This window comes from Perissodus microlepis, chromosome 17, assembly GCF_051167445.1.
Source record: "Perissodus microlepis isolate ML-2025 ecotype Zambia chromosome 17, ASM5116744v1, whole genome shotgun sequence".
NCBI lineage: Eukaryota > Metazoa > Chordata > Actinopteri > Cichliformes > Cichlidae > Perissodus > Perissodus microlepis.
In genome coordinates, this window is record NC_140477.1 from 2969365 (window position 1) to 2981505 (window position 12141).

The following is a 12141-nucleotide window of genomic DNA, read 5'->3' on the forward strand; positions in this document are numbered from 1 at the left end:
TGAGGCACTGACGGCTGAAATTCACGACAGATGCTAAGTGCAACGGAGCAACAGAAGGCAGCAAGTTACACACCAAACCATCCGTCTTCTGAAAGCTCTCCTCACATGCCCTATGTCACGGGCAAGCACGAGCCAAAAAATGGTACGGATAACATACAGCCAACTGCCTGTGAGCTGCCATGACTGCAGCAGAAAGGAGCGTGGACGGCGCTGAGGTCATATGCCTGCTCAGCAGATGTTGCCCCGCGCGACCCAAACCACACATGAGCCGGCAACCCTACAGAAGTGCCTCTTGTTCTTTTGCAAACAACAGACCTCTTCAGTTCTGTTTAATCTGTCCAATTGTGTAAATTACAGTGTTTATGAGTTGTGGGTAGTAAACAGGCAGTTTGTCTGCCAGCCTGTTGTTGGGTGTCATTACGTCTGTGATCAACATTGATTGTAGCTGTTGAACTTTACAAAAATCTTGCAGCAGACTGTCAGAATTTTCTAAATATCTAAAAGTGAAACAGGCACGGTAAAAAACTGCCAGTGCATGAGAAACTAAATGACAAGGTCTTAAACTTGGCACTGCCACAAGGCTGCAACACATCCAAGACCCTTCAGACACATACAAAAGGCATTGTAGGAGATGGATATCCCACAAGCTCCAAAGATCTGTGGAATGTACCACTCGTTTGAATGAACACAGCTCTTGAGTCTAAATGTAAAACAGCAGGCAAGTGTTCAAATAACAAATTGACTGAGTCAGAGGGTCGAATAATCTACAGCCACCTACTGCGAGATAAAACTCCTCAAGTTAACATCTATGAAGGATATAATACAGACGCAGGTCAGAAGACGGGGTTATGTTAGGGATATAATTGATTTCTGATGTTTCCCTGTTTGGGCCTTGCTTGGTTAGACAGGACCACAGTGAGGTAGAAATATCTGGGAAATCTGTAGATATTACCGAGCCTTTGTCATAACTGGTTTGACCCTTTTAGTATTTAGCAAATTTCATTAATGTTCAGCGGGGGGTTGCAAAGGAAATGGTTTGTAGTGAGTTGTATGTGAGGCCGAACACTAAGGATGTGCAACAGGTTAGAGTGATTAAAGATTGGGATGGAAATGCAGGGAACTGTGCTCTCCCCTTTTCTCTTCATCATCTATAGAGCCGACTTCAAGTACATCAAAGAAACTCGTCTCCTGCAGAAATTCTCTGATGACACAGCCATTACTGGAAGTGTGGAGAGGTGTACAGAGGACTGACTGATCGGTGTGTGAGGTGGTGTGAGGTGAATCACCTGCAGCTAAATGTGGCCAAAACAAAGGAGCTGGTGGAGGACTTTGGCAGGAACAGATCCCGATCCTCCCCTGTCTGCATTGGTGGGACTGATGTTGAAATATTCACAATATAAAATATGGGGCGATCGTGGCTCAAGAGTTGGCAGTTCGTCTTGTAATCGTAAGGTTGCCGGTTCGAGCCCCGGCGCCGACAGTCTCGGTCGTTGTGTCTTTGGGCAAGGCACTTCACCTGTTGCCTACTGGTGGTGGTCAGAGGGCCCGGTGGCGCCAGTGTCCGGCAGCCTCGCCTCTGTCAGTGCGCCCCAGGGCAGCTGTGGCTACAATGTAGCTGCCATCACCAGTGTGTGAATGGGTGGATGACTGAATGTAGTGTAAAGTGCTTTGGGGTCCATAGGGACTAAGTAAAGCGCTATGCAAATACAGGCCATTTACATAAGTATCAACTGGACCACAGGCTGCAGTGGTCTGCTAACACCGACGCTGCCTGCAAAAAGGGTCTGAGCTGGATTTACTTTCTACAAAAGCTCAAATACTGCTAATGTATGCAGCTGGCTGCTCTATATGTTTTATCAGTCTGTTGTTGCGAGCACCATCTTCACGCCAGGCGTGCAGGGGGCGAGGCATCAAGCAAAGGACGCAAACAGACTGAACAATATTATCAGGAAGGCCGGGTCTGTTGTCGGCGAAGCTCGCCGCTCTGGACGAGGTGATCAGTGACAGACTGCTGGCAACCGTGGACAATGACTCCCACCCCTCCATGACACACTGGACAATCTGAAGAGCAGTTTCAGCAACAGGTTCCTTCAACCTCGCCGTCTGAGGCAACGTTACAGGAGCTCGTTCCTTCTGCTGCCATCAGACTCTTTAATTCATCCACTTGGGTCAGACATTAACAGAATTAATCACACCTCAGTGCACCCTGTCACTTTATATTTATATGTATATTTATACCTGTATCTCTATATTGATCTATTTATCTTAATATTTATCTGTCAATATCTCTGTTTCTACACTCACTTTATATGAGTGCTTGATGTTTGTTATATATTTGCTGCTATGACAACACAATTTCCCTCTGGGATTAATAGTTTCTCTGACTCTGATTCTGAAAAGAAAGATGGAGCTAGAGGTGTCAGAGATAAAGAGTTTTAGTGGGAATGAGCACGATAGACAGGATAAGTATAACGTACATCACAGGGACAGCTCGGGTAGAGCAGTGTGGAGACTCAGAGAGGCAAATCTGAGACATGCAGGAGGGATATGGATACACCGAGCACAGGATGCTCAATATAAGCAGGAGGGAAAGAGGAAGAACCACAGAGGGGTTCATGGATGTGGTGAAGGAAGACATGCAGACGGTTGGTGTGACAGAAGAGGATGCTAATGATGAGGTCAGATCAAGGCAGACAATCTGTCTGAGAGTGATCGCAGTAAAGTGTTTGAGGATTGAACACGGTTGCCCACAACAGCTTACGATCAATCTCCAACAGCATATAAAATTTAAGGCACCAGAATTAACTGCTTCAATCCATCCAACCATTCGCTTCCGGTTGTCCTATTCAGGGTCGCGGGGGGCGCTGGAGCCTATTCCAGCTTTCACAGGTACACCCTGGACAGGTCGCCAGTCTGTCGCAGGGCTAACACACAGAGACAGACAACCATTCACACTCACATTCACACCTATGGGTAATTTGGATTAATCAATTAACCTATCCCCACAAACTGCATGTCTTTAGATGGTGGGAGGAAGCCGGAGTACCCGGAGGGAACCCATGCAAACACAGGGAGAACATGCAAACTCCACACAGAGAGAATTGAACTCAGGACGTTCTTGCTGTGCGGCAACAGTGCTAACCACTGTGCCACTGTGCTGTCTAACTGCTTCAATGAAAGAAAGAAATCTACAACTCCCAGCCCGATGACTGCCAAGTGCAGTGAAGAAGTTACACAGAAACAGGCTCTCTGCAGTCAGGACTGTTTTTTGTGTTTGTAATCCAGAAGGTATGCTGACTTACAGTTACCCTCAACCCCAACAGAATCAAGAAATACTACTGAACAAGCTGCATGTAATGATTTTGTGAGAAAGCAATGGGTTCAAGCTTGTTTTATGAGTCACTTAGGAGCACAAAGAAGCCACCAGCAGCACTCCCACAAGCATCTGTTTAGTGGTTAAAAAAAGAAAAATGGGATTAGCCAGTGTACACGGGGCTGTGAGCATCAACTAAACTGAAGTTCGAAGTGAGTCGTGTAAATAAGAGGTAGCACACTTTAATGAGAGATCACATCTGAGAATCAAAGCCAGTCTCTCCTGGTTCTCTTTCATAGAGACTGGCATCCGGCCTCCTTTAGTGCACCATCACACGCTGTGGTGAGTGTGTGCTCTGCGAGTCTAAAGATGGTACCTTATATGGCGGCAAGCAAGTCAGAGAAGAGTTATGAAGGTTTGGCATTGCTTTAGAAAGCTTAACCAGCATGAACATGATGCATGACAACTAGCAAACTAAATGTCCATCCATGTAAGGCATGCAGTTTGTAATTACATTATAGCAGAGATTTGAGAAAAAACAGCTCAGGGAGCACCTAAACGGCCTTCATGTTGAGCTGTCTTTCAACTCTGGTGAAAAAAACAAAGAAGCTATTTTCAGTACTGGGCAAAAATCTTGAGCCACCCTTGATTTCTTTATGTTTTGCTTCTGAAAAGCCACACTGTCTTGTAATTTTTCAAAGCAGCCGCTCTTACTTTGAACATTGGCCCCCTTTTTTACCAGTGCTGTGTCTATACAAAGCAGACAAATTAGCAAAGAGCCAATTTAAATTGTATCTTTAGGCACTTTGTCACTAGCAGCCCGTCACACCATTTATTCCCATTTCTTTAGTTGTAAAAGTGCCAAAGATAACAGTTTGACAGGCATAAAAAAAGTATTTTTGCACCAACAAAGTGATTCCCAAAGAGCTATTAGCTAAATACTTGACATATCTTGGCATGGTGTACATTTTGTTAAAGAAAATTGAGGAAACTGAACAAGCGGAGGACAAAAAAGGAAGTGACAGGCCCCAAAAACTAAATCTGAAGCAACTGAATAGCATCTAAAAGTCATGTTCTTCAAAAATGACAAAAAAAAAAAATACAACAAAGACCTAAGAGATGCATCTGGCCCTTCAGTCGATCACAGGTCACAAAAAGCCCCATCAGAACTGGTGAGCCACCTGTAAAACATGACGGAGGCTCTGTCATGGTGTGGAGCTGCATTTCAGCTCCCAAACTGTCACACTGGATGGAAATATGAAGGCAGAAAAGTGCAGTTAGATTTTTCTTATCTGCCAAGTAATATCATCTGGAAAGTGTTTGACTGGCAACAGCAATTATCCCAAACACACTCCCAGTGCAGTGTGTAAAAACATTCCTGGATAGAAAAACACACAGTGGAAACCTATCAGACATTGATTGGCCTCCCCAAAGCCCAAAGTCACTCAAGAAAGGACATTTATATAAAAAGCCAACAACAGTGGAATTCAAGAGAGCAGAAGCCAGTGCAGTGGGACTCTCTGCTTTTATTGTTGTTCCCTAAAATGGTTCATCACAGCATGTCGCAAAGTTTTCACACAGAGATCGTGTTTCCATCATTCTGAGGCTCCAAACAGCCGATGAAGAATCTGGCTGCTGAAGGCAATTAGCAACCGACTTGCATTTGTCAGTGCAGGGGGCTTCTAGGAAAGAGGGTCGAACAAAATCCAAGTAGGTCAGTTCAAGCTATAGCTGAGCTATGTGGGGGGTGGAGGGGTGCTCATATGCCGCTTCACCCTCACTATTCTCTTAAGGGAGCTTATTATTAAATCAGCTGCATTTTTATTGGAGTTCAATAATTATGAGGCTGCAAGATTAAAAAAAAGAAAAATCAATTTTCAAACGAAAGTGTTGATTCATTCCAGCTCCCACGCCGCCCTGGAAGGAGGATGTGACCACAACAGTTGAGAGTAAAGCAAACAGGCTATAAAATCAGCGTTCCAGCTTTCTGCGGTTTCTTTCCCTTCTCACATAAAAACACACCACTCCATTTCAAAGACAGCTTCAGTCTCAACAATGGCTTGCACATGTCAAACTGAACAGCTTTTTAAGGTAAATTAGATGGTATCTACACACTGTAAATACCGCATGTCTAGACATATAAGCGGTAATTTCATAACTGTGCTGAATTAACGTAAGCTTTCTTCCTTACAGGAATAATTGAATATGGTGAAACATGAGTGGAACCGTTAGGAGGTTTTTCCCCTAAACAACTAAAGCATTCACTTAAATGTTATACGCTGTTAATTAAAAAAAACAAAAACAAAAAAAAAAAAAAAACTCTTATCATTTAGATTTCAAGACTGAGAAGAAATTTTAAGTGTCCATTAAGACAAAGAACAACTTCATTAACTTAAATTAGCCGTTAAGCTAGCGGTGCAGTTTTAGCTTGAAGAAAACATCTGAAAAGTAAGACCTCAAACCCTCATGTTCGAAAGAAAAATACAGGTTTCATTTTATAATCCTGGACTTGTTTTTCTACAAAGGTTTGAACTTTGCGAGTGTTTAAACAAGAGAGAAAAGTGTGAAAATGTTCATGTCTGTCTGAGAAAAGTGTATAAAGTGTGTAGTGTTTTTTTTTTGTTTTTTTGTTTTTTACAGTCTTAAAATATCTATAATAACTGTAAAATAATTAAGCTGACTACTTCGCGGATTTCGTCTGTTGCAGGTTATTTTTGGAACGTAACTCCTGCGATAAACAAGGGATCACTGCACACATGTCCCAAAGTGCCAAAATGATGATTTACAAAAACTTTAAATGGAAGACGACATGTAGCTCGTCAGGATTGCCATAATCTGTCAACATTTATTACATTCTTATTAAATGGACAATAACCTTGGTGTGCATTATTCATTATTATACAGTTTTGGTTTCGAAGTTTTGAACAGATAAAAATCCAAACATTTTGTAAATCATTTCATATCATTTATTACAAATATTTTCAAAGAACAAAGTTAGTGACATGTTGCTGCGCAATCAGTACGAAGCTGTTAAGAGGCAAAATATTTATGTTTAAAGGATCAATGAGTACATAACACAATAGCTATCAATGATGACTTTAAAATAGTAAAGAATAGCGTTATTAAATACACTGTACCTGCTCGACACGGATCTCGTACTCCCCGTTCAGCTTTTTCCCTCGGAAATACTTGGCCCTAGATGAAATAAAAGAGAGAATTTGTAAAAGAAATGATAATAGATTTGCTTTTGATCCATATCAGATGATTTATTTTGTTTGCATTATGCACATTTGGCATTTCTACAGTGGAATTCTGATTTCAGCCGATACTCAGAGGGTATAAATCACTATTCCAACACAAAATGATTTGTTACTATAGGTCATATGCACTGTGATTCCTCTCCTGCAGAATAATGTACGTGCTCTAAACACTCCTAGCAGTGAAAACAACCTTAAAATATCTTTCTGTTTATTTGATAGAAAGAGGGCTGAAATTTCAACAGACCTTCCAAAATACCTTGCAAGTAGGCAAAATAATGACTCACATTTTCCATGATTACAGAATCTGACCTTGCGGGGCTTCAAGTAAACACAATCCCTTGGGTAAGGGTGGAAAAAAGTGCTTTTAATAAAGGCAGCACAATGAATGAGTAGCTGTGTGTTGCTTTTTCTCATGTGTTTGTGGCAGCAGTTTGTAGAGCAGGTGAAACTGCACTGCGGTTGCTACATATCGAGCACTTACTCACTAAACTAAGTTTAGAAGTCACGTGACAGTCACACAGGAAAAAAACAGGAATCATCCTGTCCTGGTGTGCAGCCGTTTCCTTGAGGTCTGACACAATTGAGTTCCAGTTACCAGAAGAGTTATCTTACATCCCATCAGACTTTGTCCTATCAGACTTGCAGAATTTAGATTTACCAAGAGGCACGTGGCTTCTGTGAGCTATTTCAAGATGTTTGTGTACAGAAAAGTGAAACGTGAACTTTTTCTCTTTGGTTAATTTGAATGTACAATGCACGGCTAAACCGGTTTAAAAAAACAACACAGTTTAAAAAAAGCCTAAAAAAAAGAGAGCAGCTACATTTAGGTCCATATACATTTGGACAGAGACAACGTTTTTCTCATTTTGGTTCTGTACATGACCACAAAGGATTTTAAATGAAACAACTAAGATGCCGTTGACTTCCAGCTTTAATCCAGTGGGTTAAACAAAAGATAAACATGTGAGGAACTAAAACATTTTTCAACACAATCCCTTTATTTCAGGGGCCCAAAAGTAATAACTGAAAATAAAATGTTCGTTTCTAATACTTGGTTGAAAACCCTTTGCTGGCAATGACAGCCTGAAGTCTTGAACTCATGGGCATCACCAGACGCTGGCTTTCCTTCTTTTTAATGCTCAAGCAGGCTTTGACTGCAGCGGCGTTCAGTTGCTGTTTGTTTGCCTTTCTGTCTGAAGTTTAGACTTCAACATGTGAAATGCATGCTGGGTCGAGATCAGGTGACTGACTTGGAATATTCCACTGCTTTGCTTTAATAAACTCCTGGGTTGCTTTGGCTGTATGTCTAGGATCATTGTCCTTCTGTATTATGAGACACTCCCCAATCAATTTGCTGCATTTAGCTGGATTTGAGCAGACAGTCTGTCTCCGAACGCTTCAGAGTTCATTCGGCTGCTTCTGTCTTGTGTCACATCATCAGTAAACACTCGTGTCCCAGTGCCACTGGCAGCCATGCACGCCCAAACCATCACACTACCTCTGGTATGTTTTACAAATGATGTGGTATCCTTTGGATCATGAGCTGCCTTCTCCAAACTTTTACTTGCCATCATTCTGACAGAGGTGGATCTTGCTTTCATCTGTCCAAAGAATGTTTTTGCAGAACTGTGCTGGCTTTTTTCTGCTCTTGAGGCTTATGAGTGCCTTCCAGTGAACCCTCTGTATTTACTTTCATGCAGTCTTCTCTTTATTGTAGATTTGGATATCAATACGCAGACCTCCTGGAGAGTGTTGTTCACTTGGTTGGCCGTTCTGAGGGGGTTTATCTGCTTTGATCATCCGCTGCCGTTTTCTTCTGTGGACATCCAGGTCTTTTTGCACCAAGTTCACCAGCGCTTCCCTTGATTCTCAGGATTTACCAAAGTGTAGATTTTGCCAATCCGGCTATTCTAGCCATTTCTTGGATGTTTTTTTCCCCTCTTTTTGCAGGTTAAGGACGACTTATTTCACCTGCACGGAGAGCTCCTTCAACTGCATGTTTTTCACAACAAAAATCTTCACACCTCAAATCAACTCCAGGCCTTTTATCTGTTTAATTGATAATGGCATATAATAACAAAGGAACGCCTACCCATGAAATAGGCTTTGAGTCAGTTGTCCAATTACATTTGGTCCCTTTAAAAAGAGGGTGACACATGTTCAGGATCTGAAACTCCCAAATCTTTGATCCAATTTGAATCTGGAGACCCTCAAATGAAAGCTAAGCGTCTACACATTATGTCCATGTCAATTATAAAACTGTAATTGGAATATGTTTCCATCCATCCGGCTGTTTCAGTCTATTCATTTTTAATCTAGACCATAATGGTGGACTGACCCAACACCTGCCACAGTGTCAACAATATCATGCTCTAGTTTTATTGTATACTGAGGAGGCTCTGAGCCTGAGACTTTCATAGTATCAACTTTTCTATGACTACATTAATGTGAATAAAAATACGTCCAGTTTGTCTTGCATACATAATTGCCCAGTGCATGTTGGGTAATGATATATGGCGAATATAACTGAAGAGGGGGTTTCTCGCAATCATTTGCAACAACCTTACAGTTATTAAAGTATTTAACGATACACAACTCAAAATAAGAGCACCATTATCTGATATAAGTCAGCTCTCCTTTCTAAAGCGTAGATCTTTGGTTATTGTTTTTGTTTTATAGCCGCAGGTGATGCTGCTGAACTCTCAGACGTGGGACAGTGAACAATCTGTCAAAGGCTCCGGGCTGGACCCTTGAGGAGCTGAGGATCTGGGCTGCATGCTACAGGCCTTCTGTTACTGGGACGGGCTTTTCAACCTCCCCAGACTGAAACACATTTCCCTTTTTGCAACATTTTTTTTCTCTTCCACCAAACAGAAAGCCTCTTTCCTCTTCTGCCTGTCCGCCTTCTTTTGTTTTTCATCTGCCCACATGTGTCCTTTTAGCTCCATTCATTAATGTTCATTACAGTCACTGAGGAGGATCTTTTTTCCTAACATCTCCCAGCTGTTGGGCTTGATAGTTTTGGGTCCCAAGCCGTCTCATTCTCTGTAATTGTGGAAGCTGGGATTCTTCAATGTGACTGACCTACATACTAGACAGGCAATGCCCCCTGGCAGTCAGGACCACCGCTGCCTCAGAGCGGGAGGCAGGCTGAATGGCCCAAACAAAAAGCTCGGTATATGTTTAAGGTATTGCAAAACATTTAATAATAATAATAATAATAATAATAATAATAATAATAATAATGGATTGCATCTATATAGTGCTTTTCAGGGCCCTCAAAGCGCTGTACAATTCCACTATTCATTCACTGGTTTAACTTACATCAATTTAATTTACAGACCACTGGGCTCTGTGGTTTGAATGAGTGTTTTAGATGTGATCACATGTAGAAGCGCTGCACAGAGGCCTGGGCTTTCCATCCCTCGGTCGTGCATACGCCCACTACATAAACACCACGAGGCTTAACGACTTCTTTTATTTTTGTAACCATGAGAATAAGTGACTTCTTTTTGTGTACCACTCATAGAAGGCGTATGAGTCATGCATGTGTTATCGCTGCTTTTATTAGGAGGAACTCCATCAGAGCTGATGTTTTGCTAATACCGCTCTGTTTTTAAAAGAGATTTTCTATAGTGGCCTCATATTTTTACAAGCAGATAAAAATTTAAAATGTGCTGGTTTAGCTTGTTTAAAAAAAAAAAAAAAAAAAAAAAAAAGATTATAGCTGGTGTTGTTTTCACCATTCGATTGTGCGCATGTGTGCGGCGAGGGCAAACATTGGCCACTGGAGACATCCGCTGGAGGAGGGACTCCCACAAAGGCGCAATAGGGATACATAACAAGACCATCACAATATCTTAAGCTTTAAACCTGCAAATAGCAGAATATAGACGATGTCTCGCAGTAGCGTCACATCTGCTGTAACACTATGTCCAAGGCAGCTATGTGAACTTTTTTAGAAGTAAAAATAAAAATGGAACTATAAAGAGTTATCTGGATTAGAAAAAGCCTGCCAAGATCAGATTGTGCCTCTCTGCACACAGGAAGAACATCCGCTGTGATCAGCACTATCAAGTATCAAACAGGTGAATGATCACAGAGCAAAGGCCACACCCATCTTAGTGGGCACAGATGATCAGCCATGTGTGCTTCAACAGAAATGTCAGTCTAGGAACAATGGCTTTAAATTAAAGTAGCATTCTGTCATTCAGACATAGGTTACATATATGTTTGTGTTCTTCACTGTTCATTCAGGCGTTGAGGGAATGAGTTTTCTTTGTGGCTATTTTTTGAAAGTTACTTTGATGATTTGAAAGGCCACATTGTGGGAAATGCACCCATACAAACTTATTAAACTGCAGCCGAAAGACTGTGACCTCTCTGAAGTGAAGTACATGGTTTCATTTGATGATAGCGAAAAAGTAAATTTATTCTAAGTAATTCTTGGAGGAAATGAGTTTCCTTCGAAGGATGGCTGGGCTCTCTTAGAGGTAGGGTGACGAGCTCAGTTTTTCCAGAATGACTCGGAGCCGCTGGTCTTCCACCACGAGCCAGTTCAGGTGGTTCGGGCATCTGACTAGTACGCCTCCTGGAAGCTTCCTAGGTGAGGTATTTTGGACATATCCTACTGGGAGGAGGCCGCGGACTCCCCGGAGAGAATATATCTCTCAGCTGGCCTGGAATTGACTCGGTGTCCCCCGGGATAAGCTAGAAGAGGTGGAACTGGTGAGGGAAGTCTAGGCTTCTCAATGTGCTGCCCCCTGGACTCAAAGGGGGTGGATGGATGGATGCATGCATGGATGGTATTATTTTACGTTACAGCTACACATACAGCTCTGTTGTTTTGGAGGAGATCGTGGATGGATCCTGTTTTTGTTTTATGCAGCAGGTTTGTAATAAACTCAGAAAAAAACACTACAAATAACTGCAAGCACCAAACTCGCATAATCTCCTGTTAATGTGTCATCAACAGCTGGATTGTGGCAATTACTGGTGAGTCGCATCTCCACTTCACCACTCATTTTTAATCTGTAATAGAAGTGTAATTGTAGCTCCACTGGGCTGCAGGTTGTGGCAGCAACAGTCTAAGACCCTCCCTGGACACCTTCTCCAGCTTTTCCAAGGCATTCATAAAAGTTAATGATGTTTCACTGACTACGATATAAAAATAAATGATGGCAACGCAAAGTGGGCGGGATCTGCAACAAACTTTATAGGCAAGCAACTGAGGATACCAATGAGAGTGAAAAATACTGTTGATTGGCATATGACCTGCATTTAATCATTTATTATCATTACTCTCTGGCTCTTCTGTCCTCCCTCGCTCCCCTCTAGGTTTCTTCCTGTTAAAAGGGAGTTTTTTCGTCCCACTGTTGCCAAAGTGCTTGCTCATAGAGGATCATCTGAATTTTGGAATTTTCTCTATATTACTGTAAGCCTTTACAATATTGTATTGTAGGCTCTCTATCTTACAATATAAAGCACCTTGAGGTGACTGTTGTGATTGGGCGGTATATAAATAACTTGAACTGACCTGCTAGTAAATACAGTAGAAGGTCGCCTAGG

At 41.9% G+C, this 12141-nt stretch overlaps 1 protein-coding gene across 2 annotated transcripts in view; it reads right to left on the minus strand.

Moving 5' to 3' along the window:
* syn3 (synapsin III) overlaps window positions 1–12141 on the minus strand; it is a 125353-nt gene that overhangs the window by 93177 nt on the left and 20035 nt on the right. For both annotated transcript variants that reach the window (XR_014797274.1, XM_084909099.1), the window contains exon 3: window positions 6451–6508. Coding sequence is in view for 1 of the 2 variants with exons in the window: in XM_084909099.1 (XP_084765225.1) it covers window positions 6451–6508 (58 nt within the window). In the remaining variant the exon portion in view is untranslated. The remainder of the gene's footprint in view (window positions 1–6450; window positions 6509–12141) is intronic.